Below are 19,409 nucleotides of genomic sequence, written 5' to 3' on the forward strand. Positions count from 1 at the left end.
GCCTTCATGATATTAGAACTGGAACATAGGACTAAGTAGCCATAACGCGCCCTTCATGTTGATAAGAATATAGAGAGAAATAAAAATAGATACATAAACAGCGAAGGAAAACAAGAAAAGAGCCTGTAAACTCATTTGAGGAGATACAAATTGTGGCCATTATGATATATTAAATAAGAGTTAATATACAAGAAATTATTGGATGTGTTAGTATCAGAGAGAGAGAGAGAGAGAGAGAGAGAGAGAGAGAGAGAGAGAGATTCCTCCTGCTATACTCCATCTAATAGGATTGATATTCAGAGTAAACTGAAATGGATAATACAAGCAACTGATAATAATAAACTGAAAAATAGATGGAGCAAAAATAAGAATGCGGACAACACACACACACACACACACACACACACACACACGGCGGGTGGCTGCTCCATTTGTGAATGAATTTCCCATTTTCTCTCACCGCCGCTGCACCACTGCCTCGCGTGATCCTGCCTGGCTCCTCATCACTTGAACGAATACGCAGTTTTCCTCTGTTTTACCGCCAACATTCCTAAAAATTACAGTAATATGAGAAAATATGCACATAGATAATCAGTTAGTGGTGTAGCTGACGTAGATCTGGGATATATTCTTTTTATGGTTGACAAGATAGGAAAAAAAGTCGGTAAGCGGATAACTGGCTGATGGAAACAAATAATCATTGGGTATAGGGCACTGGTAGTAATACTAATAATATACTGGATCATCTGGATGCGCCTAACACCTTCGTCATTGTTTTAGAACGTTATTACTGGCATTGTTACAGTATTTCCTCTTTTTAAGAGAAACGTAAAAACACTTGATTTTTCATCACGCTCAAGATTTATACAAGTTGAAAAATGAGGGAATGCGTTTCATTTATAATTTTATTTTGGAGTGACTGCCAAAGTAATAACCAAGTATGGGCAGCGGAAGGTATAAATAGAAAGGTTGGCACGCCTGGCCAGTGATGGAGCAAGATGGCCGCCGCCCCCGGCCAGGTCAGGCTGGAGCAGAGATTAAGGGTTAAAATAGGTATGTTGGCCCTTTTTGTATACTCAAAGGTGTCGAGATTTTTTCTCAGGCACTTGTAGGTAAGGTGAGGCGTGGAGGTCGCTCCTTTAGGCCGCGGTGTGTGACATTAGAGCGAGGGTGTGCATTTGTTTTGGCTGTGACGGTCTGTTTACTGCCTCTGTTTACTGAATGAAGTGCAGCAGGCAGCGTAAATAACGCCGCGGCGCAGCACGAGGGGCGGCTGCATCACCTGCACACAGTATCCACCCCCTGCTGCCTCCCTTATTACACGCCAACACTTGAGAGGAGGAATGCTGGGGAGTTTTTGCCGCGGCGTGAAATAAGGAGAAGGATGTGTGGTGACCTACAAATGCTGGTCGAGGCCACCTGTTGTAGTTTTGTAGACAGGCATGCCTCACCGTGACCCTGCCTCCTGAAGGTCACTACACAGGGTGTGGCAGGTCGTGAAACACTGCATTGTGAAGGGAAATTCGCATAATCACGCCCGTCTCTATCTCTGGCGGGCAAAACTTTTTTCCTACCAAGTAGCTTCATTTATTTCATTGTTATATACGTCATTACAATTGTCTTTACTTATAAGAATATTACCTACCTATCACTTATATCTCCCAATTTATCCTCTAAAAAATGACAGTCCTAACAGTGATGTGAATAGTAACTGCGATGAATAGTATACAATGTCACCAGAGAAAGCCTGTATAGTATCACCTGTCAGAGTGAGATGAGCATGATTCCGTAATAATTCAGATTATTCTTCCTTGCCTGTACATGTTTGGCCTCAATTTGGTCTTGGTGTGATGGCTCAGACTGGATGTTATCACTTGTTGCTTGTTGGTGTTCATTCTAGAACCTGCTCCATCACAATGTAATGCTCTGCAGAACCTCTCAACGATATTATGATAATTACTCCTAATAGTCAAATCGTCCATGTTGTAACACTCAGTGAACAGATGAGTCCTCAGCTTTTTCTTGTGTAGGTGATTCACTGTCCAGGGTGTGCTTGTGGCAGTGGTATGCTTTCACTTGGACTACCCAGCACAGTGCACCAGTGTACAGTGTGTTGTATAGTGCTTAAGGTATTGTAGGATTAGCTGAATATGAGCTTGTGCAGGTGTTTGACTTGCCATGTGCACTTACACTCTATGGGAACACTCTCCAAGACATTAGCCACAGCAAAAGGGCATCCATTTCTCCTTTGTTCAAGCCCTCCCTCATTACCAGCATGCCTTTCACACATGTACAGTGCTCCTTTACCTCAACATTCTTCCTTACAACTGGTTTACCTCTTCTATCAGAACATTTAATTTCAGTCACACTTTCTTAAAAAACATCATGATCTTCAATTTATGTTTTTTTGTGCCTATTCCACTGCTCCACACTGGATTTCATCTGCACATGTTCTCCTGGTGCATCTTTCTTGTACATTTCCATTGATCTCAATCTCCATCTTGTTTCATCTGAATTTGTCTTGATGCAATATACTTATTTCTTACTCTGGTATGTGTAGTGTTATGAAGTGTGGTATATTTATAGAATATATGATATAAATTGTCATCACCAGCTTTATTGTTTAGAAGGGCAGGTGCCATGTTTGCTTGGGTTATTATGTCACCTGGTGGCATTTCTCAAGGTTCATGATTAGCTTTGTGATTTGTCTGTCAAATCTTTTATTTTTCAGGTCCTTCCTTGTGACATGATTCTATCCTTGATCTACCTACTAGCACCCTGTTGGTTCCTTTAAAATGTTTTAATGTATTTCATACAGCCATTTTCATCACATCCCCCCTTGTACTACCATAGTCACAGTAATCAGCATTCACTTGATTTCATTTACTCACCTGGAATATTCCATATTATTGATAGATTATTAAAACTGTAAAATGCAAGATGGACTTGACAGAGATGATTCCTTGCAGGTGAAGCCAAAAACCTTATCCTGCGCAACCATGGCAGTGGAGGGCAAAGAGACGTGTACTGCTGTATCTCCCTCGACCAGGAGGAAATATTCCGCTCAGCCACAGCAGAAAAGACACTTGAGTAAGTCATCTCAGCATGTTTCTGTCTGTCACTTTTTTTCTTTTTTCTTTTTTTTTTTCTAAGTACATTGTTATGTTGATTTTGTAAAAATTCTTTCAATTTTTTTGCATGGTAACGATGATAAATCTAGTCTCTCTCTCTCTCTCTCTCTCTCTCTCTCTCTCTCTCTCTCTCTCTCTCTCTCTCTCTCTCTCTCTCTCTCTCTCTCTCTCTCTCTCTCTCTCTCTCTCTCTCTCTCTCTCTCTCTCTCTTTTTTATGGGTTGAAAACTGGCTAAACAACTGTAAACAAAGAGTAGTAATAAATGGAAAAACATCCAAGTGGACTAATGTAACCAGTGGGATTCCACAGGGATTAATCTTAGGACCTGTTCTCTTCCTTGTTTATATAAATGACATAGATGAGGGTATTACCAGTATAATATTGAAGTTCACTGATGACACCAAAATAGCGAATTCTGTAGCCTCTAGCAGAAAAATCAAGACAAGTTGTCAGAGTGGGGGCAAACCTGACAAATGAGTTTTAATGCAGATAAGTGCAAAGTATACTTCACATAGGGTATAGAAACAAGAAAGCAAAGTATATTTTAAATGATACCCAACTTAAAAGTGTTGACTGCAAAATTGAGTTAGGAGTAACAATATTGAGTAGCCTAAAACTAAAACCTAGCCAACAAAGCTCAAAAGTTGTAAAGAAAGCGAATAAAATAAATGGCTTGATCGGCAGATCTTTTGAATATAAATCTAAGGATACAATCCTCACTTTGTATAACTATTTAGTCTGTCCCCTTTTGGAATATTGCATTCAAGCATGGTGCCCCTATTACCAGAAAGACTTTGATAAATTAGAATGAATTTAGGGTAGAGTAACAAAAATGATACCAAGCTTAAGAAACAAATCATATGAAGAGCATCTTAAAGAATTTAATCTATTCCCATTAACACAAAGAAGCTAAGAGGTGACTTGATACAAGTGTTTAAAATCATCAAAGGCATTGATGACATGGACTGCAGTAAATATTTCATGATAGACTCTTCAAATTACATGTGAGGAAATGGTTGCAAAATTGTTGGGAAATCCTTCAACTCTCACGAATCAAAAAATCGTCTTTTCCACTGAATAGTAAATCTATGGAATGGGCTTCCTTGAGGAAGATAGACTGCAGTGCTGTAGATACTTTTAAATGCTGTCTTGATAAAATATTTTGCCTGCAATCTGGGGCTAACAGCATTTGTTTATTAGTGATTAACCTCCTTGCCTTCAAGAAATGGGGGCATCTCATTTCATCTGTTTTCTTTCTTTCCTATAAAATTTCCTTCAGGTTTTTCCTTCTCTAACCCTTTGTTATTTTTTTCTGACCTGTTTTCCTGTACGGGTTATGCCGGAGGGAGTGGAGGGTAGGGAGAGAGTCTTCTGCTTTCCTGTCCTACTATCACTTAAGTAGTCCTAGGTCAGGTCACCTTGTGAGGATCACAAGATCTGTTGTGGCTTGTTTTTCTTTGTAACTCTCTCTCTCTCTCTCTCTCTCTCTCTCTCTCTCTCTCTCTCTCTCTCTCTCTCTCTCTCTCTCCTCTCTCTCTCTCTCTCTCTCTCTCTCTCTCTCTCTCTCTCTCTCTCTCTCTCTCTCTCTCTCTCTCTCTCTCTCTCTCTCTCTCTCTCTCTCTCTCTCTCTCTCTCTGACATTCCCATCAAGGAGAGATGTCTGAGACAAGGCATCTGCATGCATGTGTTCATAAGCATTCTTTACTAACAGCCTCAAGGCCTCTAGGGGAGAGAGTATCAATCTACATTTTACTAGATATGCACTAAAACAATCAGGGTACAAATAGATTGGACTTAATCACGAGAGAGAGAGAGAGAGAGAGAGAGAGAGAGAGAGAGAGAGAGAGAGAGAGAGAGAGAGAGAGAGAGAGAGAGAGAGAGAGAGAGAGATTCAACAACATCCTGTGGAATACCATTACCTGTAAACTTTAAGTGCATGATACCCCTTGTTTCCAACCATTCCAATGTGATATTGATATTTTTATTTTGCCTTTTTTCCTTTTACATTTTGAGTTAAATATATTCATGAACATCAAGGCCAGGTCTTTTAAGCTGGAGCTTTAATGCAGACCTGAAAGAACAAAATAAAAAGAAATAGAAATGTATTTACCTTAACTCCTCATCAACTTTTAACCTTTAAAGAAATTACAGTTAATGTTATATTATTCATTCTTTCTAACTCATTTGTGTACACTGACATGGGAACTGGATTACAAAACAATTATATACATGGACATATATACACAAATACATATATACTTACATACATATATACATAATACATATACATATGTATATACATACATAATACAATGAACATATGTTCATAAATATAAACATACATAAATACACACGTGGTTACTGCAGAGTGAAATTAAATTATTTGTTTTTTCCAGCATGTCTGTCTTCTTTGGTGAGGAATTCCAGTTTGACATTCCGAGAGAGTTTCGGTACCTGTCCTTCTACCTGTATGACCGTGACCGCCCCATGAAGACAGACAAAATTATGGGGAAGGTGTCCATCAAGAAGGATGACCTCCATAAGTATCATGGCAAGGACCAGTGGTTTCCCATCACTCCAGTGGATGCAGACTCCGAGGTCCAGGTGAGTATAAAATCTGTGCTGGTTAACTTTTGCATCTAGTCCTTGTCATTTTTTGGGTACCAGAGGGAAAATAAGGTGTTTGGCAAGAAAAGGACCTAACACTAAGAAATGAATATTAAGTAGATGAATATTTTAAGAGCTTGATGGAGAGTGGGAGGGTTGGAGTGCCAGAGGAATACATGAATGAAGAGGAATGACTTCAAGCTTTTTACTGTCATGCAGTTTGTGGTGGGTACAACCTTTCACAGGGAAAAACATTCTTATCTAATGTGATGCAATTCCATATTTCCCATATCAGCAAAGTATAAATTGACTGGTCTTTAGATATTTGTATTATTACAATGTAAGTTTATATGGCAGTTATTTTACTACAGCAATAACATATTACCTGATTGAATTATCCTCTGATTAGCTACAATACCATTACCATGTGAAGTAGAATGTTCCATTTCACTAAGTAATTGTCATCACATACTCTGTCCCTTCAAATTTTAATGCCTTTCCATCTCTGCTCTCTAATAAGTCTCTCTCTATTCCCTCATAGCCCTCATAGGATGGAACAAAGGTATTCAACACTTTATTTCTATCTTTTATTAAATTTGCATTGCAGTTAATTATTTTTTGACAAAACATATTTAGTCAAGTTAATTTTGAAGATAATTTTACCAAAATGCATCTTCTGTTTATATGAAGACTTTTGTAGTAATGTCTGACATTAATCTCTTTTGTGTAATGTGTACTTTTCTGTTCACATGCATGTGTCTGTTATCAGATACATCCTGTTTATCACCACAACCTTTCTGTTACAACATCTGTTTTTCATTTTACTGGCAATTATTTTACTTCTTATTCTGCTAATATCTGCTATCTTCTTAGTTGTGTTTATGTTGAAAACCACATCATCCTGTTTCATCCTTTTCTCCAAAATGTTGCATTTTACTATTCTTATCTGCTGCACTCTCATTAAGTGATTTGTCTTGCAGAATAGTTTTACTTACTTGCATCTTAATGCTTTCAGGGGAAAGTCCATGTTGAGGTACGCCTAATTATGGTGAGACACCTGAATGACTGCTGTCCTCAACACATGGTGGAAGTGAAGTAAGTTTTCTGTCAACCATCTTCCCTGTAGAGTTGTCCGAGTTAATGCATGGAACCCACAGTGCTCTGACCAGCATGGGAGTTAACTTTTTCTGTTTCCAATTTCTTCAGAACTTCTTTACAGACATGAAGGCAATGAGAGATGTAGACAAGTAGGAAAAAAACAAATAGAACATTATAGGATTATTGGATATATAAATTGACATGTTGTCATTACATATAAGTAGATACAATAAATGGATCAGTGGCAGTGTGCAGTACAAGACAGATAAATTATAATGATGTTTTTAATTTTATTCAGATTTACTTTTTTCTCATTAATTGTCTCATCATGCTGGAATTGAACTTATTTAAAGGAACTAGTGACAGAAACAGGACACACATATAGTTATTTTTATGCCTAACAGGTAACTCTTAGATTTTTTTCATTTACATATTTTATTTCTGTATATGCAGTTGTTATCTCTCCTAGGTGTTTTTTCACATATGATGTCAGGGGACATGGTCTTACTGGTAACAGTGGTAAAACTTTGCTCATTTATTAAAACCACTGTAATTGTAAGAAGATAAAGTAAAGAAATAGGTATTGCATTGTGAGTATGGTGAGGGAAATTTTTTGAGAAAGTGTAGCACAATTTTGGTAAAAGTAAACATTAGTGAAGTTGCATGTTGTCTGTGATGAATAATTAGAATATTGTATAGTCTAGAAAAATTATTTAATGTCATGGTTAACTTGAACCTTTACTATTTTTGTTGCAGGATCCTAGAGAGCAGTGACCTGGCTGTTATCAATGGTTCATGTGATCCATTTGCCTCAGTCACCATGGTCTACACCAACAAAAAACAAGAAACCAAGAGGACCAAAGCAAAAAAGAAAACCATCAGCCCACGCTTTGATGAAACCTTCAGATTTGAGGTATTAAAACTGATGCATTCTTGTTACACATCTATCAGGATAGTGGAGTGTGTAGAGGTTTATTTGGAAAAGGTAGGGACTCTTAGAAACCTATCTGTATCCTAGGGTGGCATAGGGTATAGTTGAGACAAGATAGGCATACATTTGCACACACACACACACACACACACACACACACACACACACACACACACACACACACACACACACACACACACACACACACACACACACACACACACACACACACACACACACACACACAGAATGTATTGATGTGGATGGGCATTGGTATGCTTGCACAATATACCTTTGAGCAGATATAGTCAATAATGATCTGCCCACCTTCGCAAGAGATCTAGGTGCTAACATGACTAAAGAATAGGAGAGTAAAAATTTAATATAGATAGAAGAATACTGGTGTAAAACTGGAAGAGAAGTTTTAGAAGTTGGCCAAATATTCAAGATAATTTGAAGAAGGAATGTGATTAGGAATGTGAATTTTGAAGAAGTGGTTGACAATGCCATTGAGTTTTAGGAAGTACCTGGGTAGATTGAGAATAATGCTTGTGGTGTGTTTAGCTTACAGGTTTAGATAACCAGCCAGGCATACACAATTTGGAGTCTGCTTCCTGTCACAGCAAAGCCTCAGTTAGCTTAGTGAAGAATCAACTTGGACATACTTTAAAGATTTGTAACCTCTCTGGGATGGAGAAAGAGGATGTCAGTAATCTTGCTTTCTTATATATATATATATATATATATATATATATATATATATATATATATATATATATATATATATATATATATATATATATATATATATATATATATATATATATATTTATTTTTTATTTTTTTTTTTTTTTTTTTTTTTTTTTTTTAGTAGAAGCCAGATGCCAGAATTTCTGCAGGACTTTTTATTTTAATTTATCCATAGGCTAAAGATCACAGAAAGATTTACAGTAGCAATCCATGTCCTACCAATGAGAGAGACCTAGACTTCATGTAGTTTGATTTGTAAGGCTGAGATCTTTCACACAACACCTATCACATTCTATTGTTCAGGAAGGACCTTTGTGTCTCAGGCAGACTGCAATCATATCTGCCTGCCATGTGACTGGGCAGGATGTGTGTGTGTGTGTGTGTGTGTGTGTAGAGATGGTCTGTGGATCTTTGCTGCATGATTAGGCTGTTCCATGCCATAAAAGTGGAAAGAAAAAAAGTCAGTATGAGGATATTGCCTCTAGTAATACCTCTCTCTCTCTCTCTCTCTCTCTCTCTCTCTCTCTCTCTCTCTCTCTCTCTCTCTCTCTCTCTCTCTCTCTCTCTCTCTCTCAGAATGCTTTCTCACAATATAATTTCCTTTACATTGAATTGTGGGGACACTCACTCTTGCTTCTCTCCCTCTCAGCAGAGCAGTCAGAGAGTTGGCAGTCAAGACCGGGAGACTCACATGTACAGTCTGGTGGATGATGATGCAGGCTTCATGGAGGTGCGGGTGGCACTTTGGCATGACTCTCCGGCAGTGTTTGGCAATGTCTTTCTTGGAGAGGTCAAGATCCCTCTAACTGACATGGGAGCCTACGAGGAACGTGATGCTTGGTGAGTAATGAATGTCCGTCTGTCTTTCTATATCTGCCACCTTGCATCCTCAAAGTGTAGTCTAAGCAGAAGACCTTCATATCTTCTTTTTTTAAATGCTTCCTCTTTGCATCCTCAAAGCCTTTCCCTCTACTAGAATAATTTTAATTTGTCTTCTCCATTGCCATATCCTTCAATTTTTTAGATGGCTCTCCAGTTTTATGAGGACTTGTGATTTATGAAGTAAAAGTTACATATCAGAAATGTCTTTGTGACCACTGCATATCCTTATATTTAGATTTCCAAAGTTATTTCATCTCTTCCTGCAGCTTTACTACACTTCAGTCTGTATTTTGCTTTCTGTTGATGTATCTATGTATAACAGTGCTGTGTTGAATATTTGTCACTGTTTTAAATCAGTCGCTTGGTAAATTTGTAGCAATTACTCAATATCTAACTTTTCATTCTCATTGCTGATTACGCCAATGAACTGAAAAAATTGGTTTCTGCTTAGAGAAAGCTTGTCAAAAGCATCTAAGCTTTGGTAGTATCTGATTATTTTTTGCTTGAGTACATTATTTCCTTTTTACACAGGTACTTTCTCCAACCTAGAGACTCAGCAGGAAAGAACCAAAGGGGTGACTTAGGAACCCTGAGGCTAAACATTCATTATACCTCCGATCATGTTTTATCTAGTCAGTCTTACGATTCTCTTCGCAACCTCATCCTCCAAAGCACCGGGGTCGAGGTGAGTAACTGAAGCACTCGTCAGGTGACCATTACTGTGGGTGACACTGATACCTTTATTGACTTCCAATGGCAGGATCCTGTTCATTACCTAATTTGTTAGACTTGTAGGATAAATCTTTAACTTTATGTGCATTCATTATAAGTATGAAGATGAAACTGCATCTTTGCTATGCAGTATGTTTTTAGAATGTTTGCAAATTTGCAGTTCTTTAGGATTCTTGCATTTATTACATGTTTAGTTCTTCAAGATTTTGTTGATCTATTTCAATAGCACTTTAGATTGAAAATCTTGTGAGATATTGACAGCATCCCTCCTCCCACAGCCCATCACCACCTCAGTGGCCTGGCTGCTGGGGGAAGTGGTGCCCCAGAAGCAGGATGTGGTGCAGTCCCTAACCCGGGTCTTCCTCCACCATGGCCAGGTGGTTTCCTTCGTCTCTGCCTTTGCACGTCATGAAATGTCAAAGATCACGTTAGTAGCTTGGGTCTGTCGGTGAACAGCTCACTTTTGTGTTGTGAAGTATCAGGTTCAGCTGTGTTACAGAATTGTGTAGCTATTCTGACTCATTACTGATTGTTCATGATATATGTTACTAAATCCAGCTTTATCAAATACTTTATTTTTATAGACAACTAGCTTCTTGATATATATTTTGTTAAATTGATATTGCAGAAATTTCTCTTGCATGGTTGTCAGTTATATATTGCCTCATGCTATTTTCTTTTGCATCTTTGTGCTTTCTTCCCTGCATAGAAGATAAATTTAACTCCATTTAAGATTTCCTTACTTTTATGATTATAAAGTCTTGTTCAGCCTACCAGAAATATTACAGTGTGTGAACTTTCATGATTTTCAGGGACACAAATACAATTTTCCGTGGCAATACCCTGGTCTCCAAATGCATTGATGAATTAATGAAGCTCGTGGGTCACCATTATTTGCGCTCCACCCTCAAGCCCACCCTGGACCTCATCTTCCGAGAGCGAAAACCTTGTGAGATAGACCCCACCAAGCTGCAGCCAGGAGAGAGTCGGGAGGCTAATCTGTGTAATCTTAAGGTACATTAATAGCATTACTACATCCTTGGTGCCTTCATAGTGTGGTGCTTTTTAGTGACTACTGATATTGGTAGATATTGGGAGATACTAAAGGAGGGATTGAGGGATCAGAGAGGTAGATGGAGAGGATTTTGTTTGCAGTCCATCTTTTCTCTCTTGTTAGGAAAAATATAGGTATCTGAACATTTTCATCAAATCTGCAAAATGTTAGCTGACAACCCGTATTATTTCTTATTCTCTAAGTATCTTGCTGAGTGTCATGGGGTGTAGTAGGGTTGTTCATCCCTTTCCACCAGGGGCCAGAGAGACTAAGAGTATGAATGATGTGTGTGTGTGTGTGTGTGTGTGTGTGTGTATTGTCCCATGTGGGATTGCTGGGTTGGTGTATAGATAGATAAATCTTGTTTGAATCCTTGCATGAGAAAAAAAAATTTCAGTGTATTTGAAGGCAGTGTATCTAATGTTAATGTCTTTTCAGGAATATATTAATCAGATTTTGAAACCAATCATCAACTCAGCCCTCAACTGCCCACCAGTCATGTGCCAAATATTTTCGGAACTCAAGGAACTGGCCAATACATACTTTCCAAGTAGGTTACTTGCATATTTTGTTCCTGTAAGATAATGTATAGTCCATCTGGTATACTTATCATTATCTCCATACTGATATTGGTAAGAAAGTAAAATATCTTCCAGATAACTTTATTCACATGCTGAATTGCACAAGTGTCTAAATAATTATAATCAAAGTTTTGTCAGGAATGAGATTGAACAAGACTGCATGTGACAAAGGTGGTCATAGGGATTCTGTCATCCATTTTTATATTATTTACAAGGGGATAACAACCTTTTTTAACCATTCCTTTATTATCAGCACATCAATATCACTAAAGCCCATATCATTGCCAAAGCAGAGCAGCTTGTATCAGGCATTCTTCCACCTTCCTAATGCTTTCCTGTTCCTGACCTTTTGCAAATAACACACATCTATAACTCATCCATGATGTCTGAACTACTTTCATCCTGCTCCCTTTACCATGTATACTTCAGTTGTTCAAGCTGTTTATTCCAAGGGATGATTTCAAGTACAGGAGTCTTCCTCTTTTGTTGGTCATTTGTCAGTGTATGGCAAAAAAGGATATGATTTGTAACACAGTAGGATATTACAAAGGAGAATGGAAATATTTGGCCTCCACAGACATAGTAAATGGTAGCTAAATTACTACATAATTTTTTTTTTTATCAAACATGTAAAATTGTTACTTGAATATATATTTATGCTGCATGGAAATACAGTATCAAAACTAATTTTCTAATGTCTTGCCCTAACAGATGAGAGGGAAGTGAGATATTCTGTTATTTCTGGGTTTGTCTTTCTTCGATTCTTTGCACCAGCAATCCTCCATCCCAAGCTCTTTGACCTCACCTCAGAGCCAATTGTGAGTTATATTCCATTGTTGTTTTAGCATAATTTTACAAAAGAATAAAGACATGAAATTGGTAGAATCAAGAATTATGTGTTTAGAAAAAGGCATGAAGGGAAAGAGATGAGGGCACTGAGGTCCACCTTTATTTATCTGTGTACCATAAGATAAGATGAAGAAGAGAAGGAAGGGGGACTATACTCTAAATCCTGCTGGTTGTCAATGAAGATGAGTAGATGTGGTATGTGTGAGGGTAAAAGATGAAACATTGGAAGTATGTTTGAGAGATAAAAGTTAGATGTGTTGGCTCACTGTGGAACATAAATATTGAAGTGAAGGATGAGTGGAAGATCAGGTGTTGGAACAAGAAATTATGTTGATTGTTCCCAGAGTTTTGAAACAAATGCACTATGTGTATTGTGTTGCTGGGGAATCTGAATGCTAGTTGGGAATGTTGTGGTAGAAGTTATCTGTATGCATAGTCTCCCTGGAATATATTAGAATGTAGAAGCATGTTGTGTGAGAGTTGGTCACTGAACATTTCTTGTTTCAGAAAGATACTTATAGGTATACTTCAGTGAAACAAGTGAGCGAAAGACTTGTATTATGTAACTGAATAGTATAATATTTTTATAGAAACATTAAAGAGTAACTTAATTTTGTTTTTTCCACACTCTTACCCCTTCTTCTCTGACCCATAGGACCCCTCAACACAACGCACCCTTACGCTGCTGAGCAAAACAGTGCAGAGTGTCGGCAATCAAGTCAGCTCACGCACGTCACACCAAAATTTCCGGGAAAGTTACATGCGGGAAGTGTTCGCCCACTGCATCACAGACAAGCATGTGGAGCAGACCCGCACTGTAAGTCTTCTGTGCTTTATTTATCTTTGAAATGGTGAAATTGTTTTGCCCCAGTGTATCTCTCTCTCTCTCTCTCTCTCTCTCTCTCTCTCTCTCTCTCTCTCTCTCTCTCTCTCTCTCTCTCTCTCTCTCTCTCTCTCTCTCTCTCTCTCTCTCTCTCTCTCTCTCTCTCTCTCTCTCTCTCTCTCTCTCTCTCTCTCTCTCTCATATGTTAATACTCTCTGAAGCACTAAAGCATTTTTCATTTGCAGTTCCTGGAGATCTTGTCCTCGATACCCAATGGGAGTCAGAAAGCACATGATACACCAGTTATACTCAAGGAAGGGTAAGTTTCACTGACCAAATTGTGGGATGATACCAAATTGCTCTAGTTTCACGAAGCCATAACATTATTAGAACATGTAGCCGTTCACTGTCTCATTATGGAATGTATTGTGTATGGTTTGAGGATGAGTGCTTTTCTTTTTTTTCTCATTTATTGATTGTATTAACATTTTCCCCGTTGCCATCAAAGGACCAGAGGTAAATACAGTAACTGTAGTTTTACATTTATGATGTTACAGTTGAATATAATGACAAGTAAAAGAAGTTAAGATTGAATGAATTAGAATGTTGAGAAAATTCTAAGGAAATTTTCGTTGTGTTGTGTTGTCCTTGGAGTCATATTTATTATAGTTATTTGATTTCTTTCTATCTAGTACCTGTTTAGTGATGGGAAATCCTTGGTTTGTGATTTTCTCAGAATCGTTTGTTCTGAAAACAGCTGCAATTTTTTTTTTTTTTTTTTTTTTTTTTTTTAAATAATATGCAGATAACATCCAGCTTAAGTTTGGTTATGGTTATGTGGAGGTTAGAATTTCTCAAGAACTGTTAAGGTGATGAAGCAAGGATGTGTTGAGGATGTGGTGATAATTGAGTGCTGATACTAATCCTATTTGACTATTTAAATTGACAACTTTAGGACTCATATTTATTCCTTTTGCATGGCCAGTGTTTATGCAAATGTTACACTTAATTTCAAGTTTACTGAGGTTTATGTCCTAATACAGTTTTTTTCCTTTTACTTATACAAGAGATTGATCATGCATATATGTACAGTGTTCTTGGTCAGTATTGTCAATTTTATTAATAATCTTAACTCCCCAAGGTTCATGATCAAGAGAGCCCAGGGAAGGAAAAAATTTGGGATGAAAAATTTCAAGACACGCTTCTTCAGACTTACCACCAACAGCCTCACCTACTCCAAAACAGAAGGTTGGTACAGATTTGATTTTTTAGGCTTGTATGTTAGAGTTATGAACCATTGTAAACATGAGACAGTTTGATCCTACCAAATCAGAGATAGGTGCACTTCCAGCTTGTGCTTGTTATCAGTATTGTTTTTGCTCTGTACAACAGTTCCTCAATTTTTCCAATTGAAAGGGAGAAGTTTGCAGATTTTCAGTTTCAGAAGGCAGTAGAATATTCGTTCATTCTAAACTCAGTAAATAAATGTCTAGTTTTGCAGATTTAAATGCAAACCATTTGTATCCCTTTCAGTTCTACAGAATCAGTTTCATTTTTGTTAGATCTGAAGTTGATTGTTTATATATTCTCCATTGATCTTAATTTCTGCTTCTTTCCTTTCCAAGTTCTTTAGAAGTTCCTCTGATATTGTCTTGAACTAATGCTAATGAAAAAAAGTTTTCATGGTGACTGCTGCTTTATTTATTTTATTTTCAGGTGGAACACCCCTTTATGTTATTCCTGTCAAAAACATCCTTGCCGTGGAACGGGTGCAGGAATCTTCCTTCAAAATCAAAAACATGTTTCAGTTGGTTCAAGAAGAAAGAACTCTGTACATTCAGGTATGGTATACATTATTGTAGTCTCAGTATGCACAGCTTCCCCAATATGTGTGATTTCTCTATTTATGTATTGGTGTATTTGCATATTTTTCCACTGTAGCATGAAAGTAACCACAAAGTATATATGTATCTCAGATACCAGGCTGAAATCTCCTTTAAATAGAGTTAGCCAAAAATTAAAATATGGTAGAAGGATTTTCAGGTTCCTTTGCTCCATCCCATTAGCTTGTTATTTTATAGTTTGCAGGGAAGATAACAGTGTATTGTATTAACCATATCCATTCCTGTCTTTGAGTTGTCTCATGTCTCTGTGCCTTCCTCCCTGCCTCTCTTCACCTGTCCAACTACCATGCATTCTTCCAGACCCACACTTCAAGCTTTTTGTCCTCCTCACACAATCACAATTAAGAAAATGGTATATATTAATAGAAGATTATCTGTTTGGAATAAGATGCTCTTTCATATCTGTTAGTATGTGATACAACTTATATTTTGCCCTGAAACCTATAACAGATTTTGTATGTCAGATACCTAAGGGTGAACAGATAAAATGGGGAACAGTTGAGCATCCCAATGTGGTTGGGCTACATTGAAAGAATGACATAAAGGAAGTGAGCAAGGGAGTTTGACTGAGTATGATAGATGCATTGGGTGCAAGATGATGACCTCTAGTGGAATGATACGGTAGAGTGCTATGGTATGTTAGAGGATAAAGAGAGATTCAGAGCATGTAAGGACAGGAATAAATGGATGCTTATGCCACTTAATCTCCTTGGAAAAGTTTTTAGGAACTGGGATTAAGCATAGATAAATAGACAGATCATTTGCATTGTTACTGTTTGCTACCAGTTTGGTCATAGTATTAAAATTATCTGAAAAATAAGGGCTCATTTTCAGTACTCGTTTGTCTTTGTTTTCTGAGACTTTACTGTACCTGTAATTTTGTGATGCTCTTCTTCTATACAGGCAATGAACTGTGTAGAAGAGAAGGAGTGGATGGACCTGTTGACCAAAGTGTGCCAGTACAACAGTCACCGCCTGAAGCAGTACCACCCGGGAGCATACATCAACTCCATGTGGCTATGGTGAGTAACATGATAGGTATACAGTTGAGGTCAGTTGACTAGCAAAGGAAGAACAAATATATGAAGGAATAGCATTAAGTCTGAAAAAAATAAATAAAGCAAGTAAGATTTGGCTGTAGAATTTAAGACAGAAATCAAAGATCTGAGTTACTGATATGAGGAATAAAGTAGAGTGGTAGAAGGTATCTAACCCTGAGGTTGTTCAATCACATGGGGAAAGTGACAAAGTGAGATGATGAGTATGTGATAAATGCAAGATGACCTTCAATGACACAGGAAGATGAGTGCTGCAGTTTGTTAGGGAAAGTTGAAAGAGGAGAGGATAAAAGCATGCAAAAACAAATAAAAGGAGGTACTTCTGGTAGCTGTCTCTTGGTGGAGCTTTTAGGAATAGTTGTCATGTATTGATAGATCTGATAAATGTGATATACATATAGTAATTAGTAGTAATGGGTGAATAGTTCAAGAAATAAGGTCTTTCTGTTTTGGTTCAGATTCTACTCACTGGGATTGCATAAAGCATTCAATAATGGTTTGGTGGTCCAGTGAGTATCACTCATGGTTCACAGGAGAGGAGTCCTGGGTTCAGGTCCTTGGTCTCATGAAATGGTATGGGCATATTTCCTCATAATTAGTGCCTGGATATGGAAGAGACAGTTGGTTCCAATCAAAATAAGTACTTTTTTTTATTGATATTCAACAAAATTAAGTGTCATTCCTTCATCCCTTCTGTAATAAATCTGTAAAAAGACAATATTGTATCTTAAGCTTGTTAGATTGTCAGGGGCAGTTTATGTATTGTGCATAGTATTGGAAGATCATACGAGAGGTCCACCCAGTTCATTGTATATCAGTCATAATTTTCAACAACTTTCATGTGTAGTGTCAAGTATATACAGTTAACTGGGCCAGTCAGAAATCTTAGTGTTTTCTTTTTTGTTAAAAGCTCATTGAGGCAACACGTTAAATTGGTTATCTTCTCTTCATAATTTCCAGTTGTAAATCAACAAGTGAGAATGCACCAGGCTGCAGCGCGGTGTCTAATTATCTGGACTGTGATCTCAAGGTTCACATTGACAGTGACCGGGAAATGGAACGCCTTGAGTCTCTCCTAGTGGATAATCTTGCCAGCTTGAAGAAACTTCACAGTATGTATTTCTTGTGTGGCTTCATGTCTCCTAGAAATTGTTAATGTTGCAACACTCCATTTTCAAGTGTGAAAATGAAAGTATCACATGCTAAAGATTAGTGTCTTTTACTTGCTGTACAGTTGTAGTGAGATGACAATAACATTGTGGCTAGGTATCAGTTTTTAATTATTTATTTTTCTGCAAGACACTTAAGCACACAACAAAGGTTATAAAAGAATGGTTTGGATAATGTGAAGTGTTCAGAAATATTTTCATTAGAGAACCTTTAGGGATTAGCCAGGATTTTGAGAGGAGGATGCCTCCAACATTCCAAAAAGCCAAGGCTACACTTTGTCAGATGTGGGCAATGATGCACAACTTCTCCACCTAAACTTTGGCCATTAGTTACAGTTATTTAAAACAGACATATAAGGAGGCATTGATGAAGATTTTCATTTTCATTTTGCTTAGGCATGAAGGTCACGTGTGCAGCTTTCGTTTTCATGTGCAGTAATTGGTTAAACATGGTTTTAGTTTTGAGTTGTATCAATTTTATGTATGTAGATACTTATCTAAGATGTGTTTATTACCATCCAAGCTGTTAAATATTCATGAAGTCTCTTGATGAAATGTATTGCTTGTGAATCAGCATTGATAATTCCTCATGCTTTGCTTGCCTAATGATTTCATATCCATGCTCTTATTTAAAGTCTTTATATTTGTTTTAAAAGTTGCTTGTGTACTGTCTGAGTTAATTGGTTAAATTTAGGTTGCTATGCATCGCAAAAAAAAGTATTATAGATTATGTAAGATAATTTGTGTGCACATTTGTTTTGTTTACCTGCAAGTGATACAGCTCATATATCCAGATATGTGTGAGAATGCAGCCATGTATGGAACAACCCAGGAGGTGACAATTGGGGGTGTAATATTGGAACACCCTTCAAGGACTTTTCAGTCCTTACATTCCCTCATTGCCAGTGTCATTCAGCTACAGCAAGAACACAGAAGTCACCAGCGGCGCATGTTTCACAGTGTTAGATACGGCTCCAAGTGAGTGTTGCTTTTCTCCTTCCTTACCACAACACTTGTATTTGTTTCACAAAAATAAGCATTTTTCATATAGTGCACCTGGGCTCATTTCATCTGCTTATCATTTATCATTATGATCTTAATTTCTCAAATAATTAATGATGATGTCTGGTATTCAATAAAAATTGATTTTGTAGTTTGTGGTTACAAATGACATTCTTTCACATTAATTTACCTCTCTCACAGACAAGCTCCTATTGGAGATGACAACTATTTGCTGTTGGCCTCCAAGTTTGACAACAGTAGTGGGACCAGTGAGGTTAGTGGTCCTGTACGCAAGACCTCCAGTCTCTGCTGACCATGGGTGCTGTTCCCTGGGGATAGGGAAGACCAGGCACAGTTCTTGAGGTAACCATTGACATAAACTCAACCACTCACTCTCTGTAATATAATACTAGAAGTTACCCAGTGGTGAGAAAAGTTACTTTTTTCATATGGTATAGTTCATTTTAAGCAGGAGGTAACTACATTTATCTATATTTATACCAGGCCAATGTCCCTATTAAGGATGGGTGGCCAAGACAACACACACACACACACACACACACACACACACACACACACACACACACACACACACACACACACACACACACACAGCACACACACACACACACACACACACACATTTAAACATTCTCTAAGACTACATTAAACTCCATCTTAGCCTCTGGGCCTTTAGGACAGATCCTTATTCATATGAGGACCTGATAGCAGAACTGGTTTAGCTCTGCTGCCAATTGTAGTGCTGGGCCCTGTTGCAGAGGTAACAAATACTGTTTTTACTTGTTGATCAAGTATTTGTGTACTTGTTAGAAGATTG

The 19,409-nt window shown here is 37.7% G+C and overlaps 1 protein-coding gene across 2 annotated transcripts; it reads left to right on the forward strand.

Moving 5' to 3' along the window:
- Positions 1-945: 945 nt before the first annotated feature.
- On the forward strand, positions 946-19,214 carry LOC135107426 (ras GTPase-activating protein 3-like). Of its 2 annotated transcripts, none has more exons than XM_064017278.1 (19): positions 946-1,053; positions 2,970-3,090; positions 5,528-5,735; positions 6,754-6,833; positions 7,593-7,749; positions 9,167-9,357; positions 9,931-10,084; positions 10,410-10,558; positions 10,944-11,145; positions 11,624-11,735; positions 12,478-12,584; positions 13,271-13,432; positions 13,684-13,757; positions 14,580-14,686; positions 15,155-15,279; positions 16,246-16,364; positions 17,361-17,512; positions 18,364-18,547; positions 18,773-19,214. In XM_064017278.1, exons 1-19 carry the CDS (start codon positions 999-1,001, stop codon positions 18,882-18,884), a joined length of 2,571 nt encoding a protein of 856 aa, XP_063873348.1. In that variant the 5' UTR covers positions 946-998; the 3' UTR covers positions 18,885-19,214. The 2 variants fall into 2 exon arrangements, with proteins under 2 accessions (XP_063873348.1, XP_063873349.1); XM_064017279.1 differs by having other exon boundaries at positions 9,170-9,357.
- The last annotated feature ends 195 nt before the right edge of the window (positions 19,215-19,409 follow it).

The sequence above is a fragment of the Scylla paramamosain genome, chromosome 15 (genome assembly GCF_035594125.1).
Source record: "Scylla paramamosain isolate STU-SP2022 chromosome 15, ASM3559412v1, whole genome shotgun sequence".
In the NCBI taxonomy this organism is placed as follows: domain Eukaryota; kingdom Metazoa; phylum Arthropoda; class Malacostraca; order Decapoda; family Portunidae; genus Scylla; species Scylla paramamosain.